We start from the raw sequence: 15,003 nt of genomic DNA on the forward strand, positions 1-15,003 counted from the left end.
AGAAATATTGAGATATTCTAGCTGAAATCAGTTATTTACCTTATTATCTAGTTATCCAAGGTTAAGTTCAAATGATTCTTGTACAGCACAATTCTGCTCTTGGATGTTTGTAACGCATCCCTGACTTCCCAAGTGAGCACATCAATGACCGAACTTGGCCCTTTCAGAGCACAGTTTGATTTTTGTAAGATCTGAATTTGATGCATCATGCCTTGGTACAATACGAAGTGTGAGCATTTCAGTTAAACTAATTCTTTTGTCTTGTTAAAGGGATTCTCAAACACTCAGATGGTGGCTTTCCTTTTCAAATATACATCCAGCCAATTGTTAGTTACAGAAGATTTTTGTCTGCTTACATTACATATGAATGGTGTGCCGTGCCCATTAAATCTGCCAGATAATCTGCATATTTTTTGTAGAGAAGGCTGCTAATAAATACACATTTAAAATGTTATTTTTATTTAAGTTTCTGTGGTCTGTGTTAGACTAGTAATTAATATTAAGGCCATTCATTGCAGATACTAGGACAAAGCTTATTTTAATTATACTTAATTAAAACAATGAAAATATGCACACTAGACCACACTTTTTAGGCAACCTTCTTAAGACAATTCCCAAATGTATAGAATACTATTCTGTTCCTCCTTTATTGGAATACCGTCTCTGCTAAGCAATCCATTATTGTTGGTCACTTAATATGTTTCACTTTACTTGAATCATGAAGTTTACAGGAAAATATATCTTGCTATGTTTAAGAAAGCTCTTGACTAAAAAAAATAAACGTAATATGGTTTCTTCCCAGGAAAAAGAGGAAAGATTTAAATCTAGGGTCCTGAAAAAGATGTGATCTCTAGCACTCTAAGGGCCAGGTGTCTTGGAAACTGAATTTGTCTCTGTTTGCAGGAGTGAGAGAGCTCGCTGGATTACTGCACTTGGACAGAACAGTGACAGACAGAATGCAGACAGGACAAGTAAGTGAGAGACAAGAAGACTTTTCAGAGACTTAATGTGAAAACAGAAATATACTGCCCCTCAGTGGATAGCTTGAGTAAGTGTAGACTGTAAGAATAAATGTGTTTCCTTCCAAAAAAACAAATTATCCAAATTTCCTTTGTGACATTCTGTGGATGCTGTTTGTCAAGAGCATTTCTGAGGAAGTTTTTTCAGGGTTTTTGTGGTTCTAGGAGTTTTTACTTGCATTGATTAAAACTGGTTTGTCCAGTTGTATCAGCCTATTAGTGACTAAGTTGAGAGTGCAAGCTGATTTTGTGTCTGACCCAGATTCATGTTTGTGTGTCGCTCCCCATGGGGAAGCCAACATGTTTAAAGTGGTCCATTACTGAGATTACTTGGGTGGTTTTGTTTTGGCACATTCTAAAATGGGATGTTAAAATGACTTTTGTGTATGTTGCTAAAGTATAAAGGTATTCGGTTGCTTATACACATCATGTGGTTCAATATATCCTATTTCTTCCTTAGCATTGACACAGGTAGAGATTGTCAGAACTTACACTGCAAAGCAGTCAGATGAACTATCCCTTCAGGTTGCTGATGTGGTTCTGGTTTATCAAAAAGTGAATGATGGTGAGTAAACAGTTTTGTGGTTAGCTACCACCAAGATAGATTGGTCAAACTGGGAAACAGAGTCCTAGAGAATGCAAGTTTCCATCTAGTATTGGCTCCACAATGAAGTGAGGTGTCAGCCTAGAAGAAACGCTACAGAAAACCATAGGATTAGGCCCAGGTTCTTGAAGGACAGCCATTCTTTATGCAGGCATTGTGGCCACATTCAAGTAAATTTCCATCCAACTCAGAGGATTTGCATAGATAATTAATTGCAGGTGCAGCAATATGGGTATGGTGTTTTTTTTTTCCAGGAGCCATGTGCCCATAAAGAAGAAACTTAGGTTAAGGCCTCTTAAAAATCTAGCTCTCAAGAGTCGTCATTGCTTGGTGAGCAATGTACTTGTTGATTTGTCTGAATACTCCACACATTCAAAGTATTTACATCTTGTGCTGTACGACAGACTGTGTGTGCAGGAGTCTCTCTATAAATATGCCACACACAGTATCTTATACATGTATTTATTGTTGACTCCCCATTCTCCCTTGCAGGTTGGTATGAAGGTGAACGATTGCGGGATGGTGAGAAAGGTTGGTTTCCAATGGAGTGTGCCAAGGAAATCACATGTCAAGCCACAATTGACAAGAACATGGAACGGATGGGACGTTTGCTTGGACTTGAAACAAATGTATAGAGTCTCCGAAATCTATTTTTTCTTTGCTGCAGGATTTGCACTAAGGGCCATCAGTGGTGGCTTGGTTTTGTGCTTGTTGTCCCACTATAGCTGTAGCGTGGGAGCTGTGAATCACAGATTTGTAAAAGGGCAGAGGGGGAAAAAAGTCAGCAGCTCACTCTGTATCCAGACCACTTTAAGTTAAAAGCCCCTAAAAAGTAAATTAACTTCTAAAGTTCCCATAACAAAATGCAGGTGACATCTTTAGATAGTCCCCTCTTCCTTGTTTTACAGTGTAAGAGAGCTAACTGAGTCAAGGTCTGATCTGCACTGAATCCTAACTGGGACTGAGCGGTAGGCTCTGGAGAGCAGCTCCACATATCTTTGACTTCACCTCCCTTTGTCTTTAGCTGCTCCACTCCCTTTACCTTTTTGTGCTGGTTCCTAACCCACACCTGTCCAACCCAACACACACACTCTTTCTTGTTTGTGTTTTTCAGTCGTTTAAAAACACTTTCGCTTCCTCTGGCGAGGCCAACCACCAGCCATCCAGAAACATGTTGCCCTGCAAGCAAACAGCAACAACAAACTAATATTTGGGGATTTCCCACTCCTCAAGGGAAAGTTTCAGTGCTGTACTGCTAGCACAAGATGGTGCTATGTGTGGGGATAAATAGCAGCTCTCTAACCCCTCATGTGGCCTAAAATGGAACCCGTGAGCACGCACTGTATAAGGAGCTCCCTAGGCTCCAGAGAAGACATATACCAAGTAAAGAGAGATTCCACTAAGTTAGAGTGCACAGCTCTCTACTTTTGTAGTATAAGAGCATCCTTCTGTTGGGTCTTCTCATCTTTCTCCTTGTGGCTCTCTGTCTACATCTATCTATATGTCTGTTTTAGTGAAGAGTTTTCATAACGTTAGATTACCTTTTGTGTTCATCCTTTAAAACCTTAGCTCCTTGGGCTTTCTCCTCCCCAATGATGGCTTCTTATTTCACACACGATTCTTTTTTAAACGCTGTCATTTGAAAAGCAGTGATTAAAGTACCTCTGTCCCAGCTAGTGAAGCTAATGTGTTCTCCAAGGACTGAGAGGGGAAATCCAGAATGGTTTTCTGTTGGTCTTATTTGCTGATGATGATGTTTCATCTATTCAGGCAGCTCAGATTTTGTTTCCTTCCAGTGTTGCTTCAGTGTTCAGAGTGCCGAGAAGGGTTTTCAAATCAAGAGGTATGCAGTGAACTTTTGTAGTGTAGGAAAGTAAGCTTGGTCTCCAAGGCTCCAGCCTCCATCCCCAGAACAGACCAGCCTTACGGTATGTCTACCCTTTTAGCTGGGGATGTAATTCCGAGCTCAGGGAGACTTACTTAAGACTATTCCAATTGAGTTAGAACAGTAAAATCAGAACATAGCCCCGGTAGCATGAGCAACAGGACGGGCTAGCCACCCTGAGTACATGCTCGTCAGATACCTTAGCTTGTTTCAGCTAGTTCTTTGTAAAAATATTCTCCATAAGTATAAGCAGCTCTGTGCTCTGCTCCTCTGCGTCCCTGATAGAAAATCAGATTGCCTGACTGACAGTGTTATAATTCTCTCCAAGCTTATCCAATTCCACATAGTATTTCACTGGAGTCCCACGCCAGCTGATTGCGACACCTTCTCTTGTGTCGTTTCTCTGGCCTTCCCTGAGCCCTGTTATGCACAAAATAAACTTATCTTCTGTGCTCTGGAGCGCACACGTGCACATGCTCATTTGGTGTCTGTGGAGGCTACACACAAGCTGAGATACAGAGTTTGGCTCCCACTGTTGTCCATTATGGTAGCATTACAGTATCTTTTTGAGCAGTTGGCACTTTTATACATTTACAGACACATTTTTAAAACTCATGCTGTAAGTTGTAGCTACAAAAAATACTCAGTTACACAATTGCATTTGAACACTTGCAGGGGTATCTTAAGATCTGAATTTTACCAGTTTGTGCCTTAACTTCCACTCCCACAGGGTAAGGATTATAATGCTGAATTCTTGGTTTATTTTGAAAATACATGAGGATGTTGATCTCTGGGAAATATTCTATTAATCATTTTCATTTCAATTCCAGTTTTGCCTATTTCTTTTAACTAGGATCTCAAGATGTGTTGTTGCTTCAGTTCAAGGTTTTGCAGGGAGAGTGGAGTGCTTTTTTAACTTTTTTCCACTTCGGTAGCAGAGGTGGTCAAATTAATTTCCTGGTTTTTGTTGAGGAAGGAGCGGGAGAGAGGTATATGAACCAGAACTCCAGGATACCTTCACCTTCAGTCCTTGTTACATGTTAATTACTACAGATACAGGAAGGGGAAAATTCATAGGCAAGCAGCACTAGTATTGACTTAAACTCTTGGTCATAGAGTTCATACTGGAGAAGATGAGAAGGCCTCGCAATGAGGGAGGATTTGCAGTGAGTATAGAGTAATATGATGTTTTGTCAACTTTGCCTTCCCATTCCCAATTGTGACCTGACCTATTGTGCGCATGACAACTCCATTGTGCACATGATGGTGGGAGAGGGAATAGTAGAAGCTCACATTTCACAGGAGAAACAACCATTTAATGTTGTCTGACCAAGATGCACTTGGTCACGAAATAGTTTTCAAAACATCTTCTCTGTAACTAGGTGTTACCGTTTGCACACTGTATGTATTATAAATATGTTAATCCTTTTAAGACACAGCTGATCACTCAGCAGGGTTGAATAAATGTTAGCACACAAATGAGGTAAAAACGTATAGTAGAAAGGCTTTCTGCCTGTAATATTTTCACTCCATTTTTTGGAGGGGCTGCATGTTGTAATATATATTGTAATATGTTGAAGATTTGTAAATGAGTGTAATGTTTTTAAGGTATCCCTGTAACAACTACACTTCAAAATCTATTAGAAAAGCAATAGTTTTGTATAAAGTAATTTGAAGATCCCCAACCTTGGAAGTTTGAAATGTGATTATATACCCTTGTGAATTAATTTATAAATGGACCAATGAAACAGTAATGAGCATACTGTAATCTCTGTAAATTGAACACATGTTATTTAACATAGTTAAAAATACTGCTAATTTTTTAACAAATAATTAAAAAAACCCTATTGTATACAGCCAGATGTTTAACACAGTAACTGAATGTATAAATCCAGATATTAATTTTATTCAGGTTTTTAAATACATTGTATATATTTTTCACATCTAGTTTTTCCAGATGTTTTTATAAATGTTTCTATTTCTCCTTTTATCAGATACAATTCTGCAGGAATTAGACATCAGTGACTTTATAGGACAACAATCAATAAAATGCTTTTAAAAACTTTACTTAAAAAAAAAAAGCTTTTTGCTGAAATTAGTTCTGATCTTTTTAACCTTTGTCTTTTTTGTTTAAAACAAAGCCATAACTTATTTGGACCATATGCACCTTGCTGCTAAGATGGATGAAAGTCTAGGAGCCATAAATAGGGGAGAGCAATAGCTCCATGGCATACTTCTCCCTCCACCCCAGATCCATGGGATTTGGACTCCCTGAACTTGAGGGAATGTTAATCATGGTGGGAGGGCCAGGGGATAACTACTCTCTGTAGGATCATGCTCCTACAAACCCACATCATTGTGTCTGCAGGTGATTGCACTGGATAGCATTGGAAGAGGTTGGGTAATGTTATCTTTGCCTGCTTGGATGTCCCAAGAACCATTGTGTTTCCCTGTGTCTCTTGGGACATCTATAGATTTGATGAGTCTTACACATACCTGCCTATAGAAGGTTAATTATGGCATGGTGACCCTCTTCCATACTTTTTCTAATGCTTTGAAGCTATAAAGCATGATAACTACACTAATTACTTTTAAATGTCTCATGGGATTTTCTTTTTAATGGTTGTGAGAGTTACAGAAGTGGAAAGTCTCTTGGTATCTAGATGGAAGTCCTGATACTTCTCTCTCCCAGTGCTAATATGCCAGATGCAAAAACTATATGATAAATGAAAGGCCTCATCAAAGCATTTCTCTCCCTTACCCACTTTTTTTGGTGTGCAGGCAAGAGCAGAATAAAGCCCTTAAGTAAAGTCTATATCACTTCAATAGAAAAGTTAACTATTTTTGCTGTGTAAGATTTTACAGATAATTTTCTTAAAAGAACTGATTAAAATTTTTTCGAAAATACATATTTAAGCCAAAATTGTTACAGATAGCCAAGCCAAATACCTTTAAGAGGACAGCAAGAAAGCTGAATAATTTCGGTTACCATGAGACAATCCTCCCCCACCAATGATAGGGGAATGGGAGAAGTACTGTTTCTTCAGGATGTCTTGACTCCATCTACACACTGACCAAAGCCTGCTAATGGTTCAGCCTAGTTCTTGGTGCCTAAAGAGCATGGCCTATATTTATTTCCCTTCAGTCTCACTGACAGCAGCATGACCCCACTACCTGGAAATATGCCCTTATTGACCTCTCGATGACCTCATCTGCATCCAAACTGATCACCAGTGACTTCTGCATAACCCTGACATCCCCCAGGGTAGTTCCCACATGTGACTCCACTAACTGGATAATCTAACTCATTGACCCACTACCTGCAGCCAATCTTTTCTGGACCCCTCCAAGACCCCGACTATTTCCAAAATTAGCAGTGGTTACCCCCTACTACTCTCCAAGCTTGCTTTCCAGTGTTATCCCCACTGCGTTGATACTCAGTGTCATTGACCCCCAGCATGACTCCACTACCTTCAGACATTTGCTTATTAACCCCCCCCCATCTGCTGGCAAAATACTCACCTGTGACCCCACTGCCCTGATATGCAGCCTCATTTACATCCCCACACACACTTCCTCCATTCACTCCTGTTTTGACACCCTGAGTATCACCTCTTTTTATTCCCTGTCCACTGCCATTAGCATAATAAGAGATTTTTGGGAAAAAAAACCATTCTCTTAATGCAAGCTAATTTGAGGGTTCATTTAGAAACATAACTGTTGCCATAGCAGAAGAAATCAGTGGCCCATTTAGTCCAGTACCAGGTCTCTGACAGGGGCCAGTAGCAGCTGCTTCATAGGAAGAAACCCCACACTAGACAGTTCTTCAAGTGCTTGCTCATGTGTATTCCACAGTAGGTGTGCACGCTCACCACGTGCACCGGTGCTGGAAGTTTTTCCCCTAGCAGTACCCATAGGGGGAGTGCCTCTGCGACCCCTGGAGTGGCACTTCTATAGCGCTATAAAGGGAGCTGTGCACTCCTCCCACCCTCAGTTCCTTCTTGCCACCAGTGAGGGTGCGTTGGAACTACTGCTCCAACTTCGCTGCAGCTCGTCCCAGAACTCGTTCTTTGTTAGTGGTACCCATTAGTTAGTTCAACAAGTTTCAGTTAGTTAGCATTTGGGCCGGGGCGTGCCCCGGGCCCCAGGGTTTAAATCTTGCGACTTGCAGGCATTTGACGCCCAGAAGTGACTCACACGCTGACTGTCTCCGCTGCTTGGGTGAATCCCATATTAGTGACTGCTGTAAGATCTGCAGTACCTTTAAACCTAGACCTAAAAAAGAAAGCAACATGAGACTTTGGGCCCTTCTCATGGAGTCGGCACTGGCCCCAACCCCGGTGCGCTGAGCAGATTCAGCACCAGGCACCTCGTCTTCGGTGCGCAGTGATCCCCTGGCACCTTCCGGTGCCCAGCACCACTCTCTAAGAAACAGAGAAAGGCCCCATCCTCAGCGGCGCCGAGAGAAAGCATGGGGAGAGGCTAGACCCGCGTTGGGCAGCCCCAGTTCCCCAGGGTCCAGAGCTCTGACTCACATCGAGCAGAACAGCCTGGTGGCATTGACTCAAGCCTCTCCAGATGCCTTGGATGCTGGAGGCCCTGCAGGCAGCCCGAGACATTATGACTCTTCAGGTACCCAGGGCACCACTGGCACCCGGGCCCTGCTCTAGAGGCAAGCCGCCGCTGGGCTCTAGACAGTCCACCCTTACAGATCCCAGTCAGGGGACCACTCTTGGGCCCGCTTGCCGCTCAGCATTCTGTCAGGACACCATGTTGTCTGGTTGGGTGCCATGGAATCGGAGTTCCAGGCACCGGTCCACAGAGAGTATTGATGAGACAGGCATAGGCGCTGTAGGCGCTCTCCTCGTCGGAGCCACCCTAGCCACGCCTCGAGGCACTGTGCCCACAACTCCCGGTGGAGATCGCCGTCTCCACTCCATCACGGATCTCGGTGTCATAGCGTCTCGAGTAGTAGCTCAAGACGGCACCATTCCTTGATGTCTGAGTCCTGGTCCCGTGATAGACGGCGTTCTCGGCACCATCGACCGTACCGCTCCCATGGTACCGCTACGTCGTCGGTAAACCCAACCACGACCCACACGAGGCCCCCTACGTCTCAGGCCAGGAAACCTGACCAGCTGGTGCCGCTGGTGCCACAGCATAGTCAATGGCAAGAGCCCCCATGGCGCCGCGCATGCCCAGCCAGGGACTTATTCGGTAGCAGGGGCTTCGGAGGCTCCCTCCGCCTCATTATACAGGCCTCCATGGGATAGGTCAGCGGGTCATGGATCCTTGGCACCGCACGCGGAGTCCGACCAAGGGGTAGATCCCACAGTGCTGACCGATGCACAGAGCTCCATACTGGTCTCCTCCCCAGTGCCGGATGACAAGGTTGCAGCCCCTCCCCCCTCCGCACCACAGGATGACTTGAGAGCTCACCAAGAGCTACTGAAGCGAGTAACGTCAAGCCTCCATCTCCAAGCTGAGGAGATAGAGGGACCCTCAGACTTGCTCTTCAATGTGCTCTTGCCTTTGGCACCAAGCAGAGTAGCCCTGCCACTTCACAAAGGGGTGGCCAACATTTCCAAAGCCCTCTGGCAAACACTGGCCTCCCTCATGCCAATATCGAAGAAGGCGGAGAGCAAATATTTTGTGCCCACAAAAAGGCATGAGTACCTCTATATCCACCTCCCCCGCCCCAACTCCCTCATGGTGGAGTCTAAATCATAGGGAGAAACAGGGTCAACCGGGACCCACACCCAAAAATAAAGACTCTAGAAGTCTGAAGTCGGTAGGAAACTTTATTTGTCATCCAGTTTCCAGCTCCGGGTGGCCAACCACCAAGTCCTCCTCAGCCGTTATGAGTTTAAACTGTGTGGGTCACTGCCTAAATTCAAACCTTCCCTTCCGGAAAGTGAAAGGAAGGCATTCAAGGCACTCATAGAGGAGGGTGCTGCTGCTGTGAAGGCTGCTTTGCAGGCAGCATCAGATGCAACTGACATGGCTGCCTGGTCCATGGCCTCAGCAGTGTCCATGCACAGGGCATCGTGGCTACTGCTGTCCAGGCTCTCCACAGAAGCGCAGTCTGTGATGCAGGATCTTCTCTTTGATGGCAATAACCTGTTCGTGGAACAAACAGACGTGAAACTTCATGGCATGAAGGACTCACGTACAACCCTTCAAACCCTCGGGCTTTACGTCCTGCCCAAGGAAAAACCTAAACTGCAAGCTTCTGCCCCAGCAACCCAGACAAAATATGAGCCTGCCTACAAGAGGTCCAAGACCCAAAGCAGACAACCTCAAAGGCAGTCTCGCTCTGCCCCACGATGGGCAAGCAGCAAGCCAAGAGGTGCTTTTGACTGCTTGCAGGAGGGTACCTGGGTGTCCCCCGAGAGGACCCTCCTATCAATAAAGTTTGCCTTCAGCAACTGCTTGTGTGTGTGTGTTTTTTATAGAATGGTCCTGAATAACATCGGACCGCTGGGTCCTCAACACCATTTCCCAGGGCTACACGCTGCAATTTGTCTCATCCCCCACCCCTCTGGACAGCAGGGGAGACCTGTTACATTTGCTCCTGCTAGAGCAGGAAGTGGGTAGGCTCCTCAGCTTAGGAGCTATGGAGGACGTTCTGGGGAAAGGGGTTTTACTTCCGTTACTTCCCTACCCCAAAGGTGAAAGGGGGGCTCAGGCCTATCCTGGACTTGCGAGATCTCAGTCGGTTCATGGCCAAAGGCTGGTTCTGCATGGTCTCTCTGGCATGTATCATACCCGCTCTAGACCCTGGTGATTGGTATGCAGCCCTGGACCTTCAGGATGCATACTTCCATATCCATATATTCGAGGGGCCCAGACGCTTCCTTGGTTTCCTGGTGGGACAGGACCAATATCAGTTTATGGTCCTCCCATTTGGCCTGTTCACTGTGCCCAGGATGTTCACAAAGTGTATGGCGGTAGTGGCAGCCCACCTCAGGCGCCGGGGGATCCAAATATTTCCCTACCTCAACGACTGGCTGCTCAAGGGCAGCTCGCAGTCCCAAGTACAGGACCATGTGGAGCTGCTCTTAGCTACGTGTGCCAACCTAGGCCACCTAGTAAACGAGGCCAAGTCGACATTGGTTCCGGTACAGCGCATAGGCTTCATAGGCGCTCTCCTAGATGCTGCCGCTGCCACTGCCACAGCCTCCCTTCCTCTGGGCAGGTTCCAGACCCTGAAGGGGCTCATAGCCTCAGTTACAGAGTTCCCCGTGACCATGTCCAGGGTATACCTTCAGCTCCTGGGCCACATGGCGGCATGCACACATGTGGTCCGCCACGCCAGACTTTGGATAAGGCCCCTCCCACTCTTGCTGGCCTCAGTGTTCTCCCATGCCTAGGGGCTGGACAAAGTCCTCACAGTACCGGCACCGGTGATCGCCTCGCTCCAATGGTGGGCCTGCCAATATGCTCCAGGGCATTCCCTTCTGGGACCCGACCCCATCACTAAACCTCATGTACAATGTGTCGGACTTGGGCTGGGGGGCCCACGCAGGAAATTCACAAACCCAGGGGATGTGGTCAACCATGGAGTTGTCCCTTCACATAAATGTCAAGGAGCTTAGGGCAATACGACTAGCCTGTGTGGCATTCAGCGCACAACTGCGTGGCAAGGTGGTCAGGGTACTCATGGACAACACCGCCACAATGTTTTACATCAACAGACAAGGTGGGACGAGGTCCTCAGCCGTCTGCCGGGAAGCCCTCAGCCTCTAGGAGTTCTGTATAACCCACGACATCTCCCTGAAGGTTTTCCACCTTCCAGGCGTCGACAACACACAGGCCAATCACTTGAGCAGGGTTTTCTCCTCCCGAGTGGTTGCTCCACTCGGAGGTCACTCACCAGCTCTTCCGAGCATGGGGCACTCCCCAAGTAGACCTATTTGCGACCTGACAGAACCAGTGTTGCCACCGGTTCTGTTCTGGGGGAGGGGCGGGAGAATGCAATCTCAGATGCCTTCCTCATGTCATGGTCGGGCTAGCTCCTCTACACCTTTCCCTCTCATCGGCAAAGTCCTAGAGAACATAAAAATGGACAAAGGTACATGTCCTCCTGATCACCCCAGCTTGGGCCCAGCAACATTGGTACAGGACCCTCCTGGTCTTGCTGGTGGCCCCTCCATGGCTGTTGCCGCTCTGCCCAGATCTACTCTCCCAGGACTCACCCCAACTTGCACATCCTCCACTTGACAGTGTGGCTGCTCAATGGTAAGATGCAGAGGAGAGAGGGTGTTTAGAGGGGGTCAGACATGTCTTCCTAGAAAGTAGGAAGCCATCCACCCACCAAGCCTACCTGACAAAGTGGTCTCCAGGTGGGCGGGTGAGCGAGGTACTTCTTCAATGTCTGCGCCACACCTTGTCCCTCTCAGATTTTGGAAGGCACTTCAGATTCTTAAACCTTGAGTCCAGTGCTGTAGCTATTTTTAGAACTCTCACATTGATACCTTCTTTGCATTTTGTCAAATCTGCTGTGAAAGTGTTCTTAACATGAACATGTGCTGGGTCATCATCCAAGACAGCTATAACATGAAATATATGGCAGAATGTGGGTAAAACAGAACAGGTGACATAAAATTCTTCCCACAAGGAGTTCAATCTCATTTAATTAATGCATTATTTTTTTAACGAGCATAATCAGCATGGAAGCATATCCTCCAGAATGGTGGTTGAAGCAAGAAGGGGCATACTAATGTCTAGCATATCTGGCATGTAAATATCTTGCAATGTCGGTTACAAAAAAAAATCTACATTTGTAAGTTACACTTTCAGGATAGATATTGCACTACAGTACTTGTATGAGGCGAATTGAAAAATACTATTTCTTTTGTTTAGCAAAAATAATATAAAGTGAGCACTTATACTTTGTATTCTGTGCTGTAATAGAAATCAATATATTTTAAAATGTAGAAAAACATCCAAAAATATTTAATAAATTTCAATTGGTATTAACAGTGCGATTTCATTTTTTTAAATCACAGTTAATTTTTTTTAGTTAATCATACGAGTTAACTGCAATTAATTGACAGCCCTAATGCAGATACAATTTTTTGAGTAATTTGTCATTTAAAATCTGGTTTTAATATGTCTATGCACCAATGTGAGTATAAGAAAAAGCTGATTTAAATTATTTATTGAAAATATTGTAAGTTAAAATCATTCACAACAACTGGAAGTTACATGTCACCAGCATAGAGGAAGGGGCATGCTGCTAGTTTTGGTGAACATGTCATAGAGCGGGATCAGGATGGAAGAAGGCAGGCTTGGTTGCTGATAATTGGCATGGAGGTATTTTCATAGGGGTGCTCTTCTTTCTTCATTATCTGGTTTTCAGCAGCTCTATTCCGCCTTCTTAAAGGAATCCTGTTTTCTCTTTTAGGCCCTAGTACATTCTACAACTTTCCAAGGAGAATTAATGATTTACAATGGAGTCCATGGCATTACAAAATCCCAGAGACCCCCAAATTACATCAGCATCTCCGAGATGAAGGATGACCCAACCTCCATTAAGTGCACAATACAACTAGGAAGCTTGCCGAAGAGAAACTGCCCATTTTCTGTGTGCAGCTCTAAAGGAGGTATTTTTACACTGAATCCTTCCACAAAAGACATTACTGATTTACATTTTTTGTAATTTGCTCCAGTTTTACCATCACAATTGCCAAACCAGTCACCTCGAGTGTTCAGGTTACTGAAGCAACTTGGAGGAGCTTTTTGTGTCCCTCTTCCAAAGACATCTGCACACTGTTTATTGTGGTTATGGCAGCTTCCCCGATAACAGTAGCCCATGTCACTGCATGGACTTCCATCTTGTACATACACATCATCTTGACACCACTTTGAAGTCCCATTGCAATACTCAGGAAGGTCACACTCATCAACAGCTGCTCTGCATAGTTTTCCTTTAGCAAGAATTTGACATTTTTTACAGCACTTTCCAAAAGCACAAACCATACCTGGTTTCAGTTTGCACATGGTCTGACAACACGTGTCTTTTTTACATTCCAGTTCTGTGCCACAGTCACATTCCTCTTCCCCTTCCACTACCTTGTTACCACAGTGCTTCATCCTAAATATTTTGCTGGGCGCGGGGATGTTAGGCAGAATCCAGGCAGAATCCAGCATCATGGAGGAGATTAAAATATACTTCACAACTTCAGTCACTGAACTGATCAGTAGTTACGTGCACAGCAGCCATGATGCAGCCAACAGTTCTGTTACAATGAAATTTATCATAGTCATGATACATGCCAAGATTATGACCCAATTCATGTGCAACAGTGACTGAAAAAAAAGCACAGAAGAAAAATGCCACGTGACAATGGATGTTGCATGTGTCACAAGGCAGATGCCTCATACATATGCCCTCCCAGCACACTCTCTGTATAGTTTAGCCATAAATAGCTATCCAGCATCATGCTGCAGGCAAGGAGAGAGCACATCATTCCTCCAACAGTTAAATTCAGTAAGAGCATTGCCTATAGTATCGAGTAATGTGATGAGGTTGTTTTCTGTCCAGACCTCTAGTCCAACCACGATGACATGAGCCCCAGAGCACAATAAAAGGAATCCACCACATTGATCACTTCGAGGACCTGGTTGGTCAGGCAGCTTTCATTCCTTCTAGAAAGGATGAACTGCTCTTTCTCCACCACCACATAGAACTCAATATACTGGCCTGTGTCCATCTGTCATGGCTGGCTGCCACAGCGGGCCCCGCATCCTGGAGCTTGGTTCCTTGGTGTTGCAGCTCCTCAGTGGTCACCCCACAAGGCAGGCGTGCCCTCCACTTCCCCCAGACGATAGAGGAGGTGCTGGCAGGTGGCGGAGGCCTCGATGGGCTCGATCCCGTAGCTCGTCCCCTCAGCAGTCCCAGCAGCCCTCCAGAGCAGGTGCTCAGCACCACCAGTGACTTTGGGGCACCCTCCACGTAGCCCTCGTAAAAGCAGTGGCTTGGGATGAAGGGCTGGCACGTCACCAGCTCAACCCGCTCGTAGGTGAATACAGGGAGGTGTCTGGCCAGGAACAGGCCCTTCTGCTGCAGGTTAGCAACCAGAAGCCTCCGACCCACCTGCAGCTGGTATGACACCAGCCCCTCAGCCTCCTGGCCCGCAGGAGGCGCCAGCCACCGAGGCACCGTCACCTGGTAGCGGGGAAACCCGTCCCTGCGGCCCGTCCCGACGCCCCCACGGGCCGCGCTAGGCAGCAGGGAGCCGAGCAGCAGCGGCACGGAAAAGCCCGCCCACAGCGGCCCCGCCGCCGCCATGGCCCGGCCCCACGCGGGCAAAGAGGCGGGAAAGACGCGAGGGCTGCTCAGGCGACTGCTCCTCGGGCAGGCGGCGGCTGCTGGGTCCCAACACCGGAGCGGAGGGCACCGCCCACCCCACCCCCATCCAGCCGGGTGCCGCGGAGAGCCAGGGGCTGTCGGGCTCGCTCACCGCAGCCAGCCCGCGCCCCGTTCAGGC

The 15,003-nt window shown here is 46.1% G+C and overlaps 2 protein-coding genes and 1 pseudogene across 3 annotated transcripts in view; 2 read left to right on the forward strand and 1 right to left on the reverse strand.

The window, feature by feature from the left end:
• The window catches only part of ARHGEF26 (Rho guanine nucleotide exchange factor 26), a 109,056-nt gene extending 106,677 nt beyond the window's left edge, over window positions 1-2,379 (forward strand). For both annotated transcript variants that reach the window (XM_050965857.1, XM_050965858.1), the window contains exons 13-15: window positions 904-971; window positions 1,480-1,584; window positions 2,116-2,379. In XM_050965857.1, coding sequence (XP_050821814.1) covers window positions 904-971; window positions 1,480-1,584; window positions 2,116-2,258 — 316 coding nt within the window. In that variant the 3' untranslated portion in view covers window positions 2,259-2,379. The remainder of the gene's footprint in view (window positions 1-903; window positions 972-1,479; window positions 1,585-2,115) is intronic.
• Window positions 1-15,003, forward strand: part of P2RY1 (purinergic receptor P2Y1) — a 1,183,293-nt gene that overhangs the window by 796,585 nt on the left and 371,705 nt on the right. The gene's annotated exons all lie outside the window — the stretch shown is intronic.
• LOC127056206 (disintegrin and metalloproteinase domain-containing protein 20-like) lies at window positions 13,062-14,804 on the reverse strand (annotated as a pseudogene).

Source organism: Gopherus flavomarginatus, chromosome 8 (assembly GCF_025201925.1).
Source record: "Gopherus flavomarginatus isolate rGopFla2 chromosome 8, rGopFla2.mat.asm, whole genome shotgun sequence".
In the NCBI taxonomy this organism is placed as follows: domain Eukaryota; kingdom Metazoa; phylum Chordata; order Testudines; family Testudinidae; genus Gopherus; species Gopherus flavomarginatus.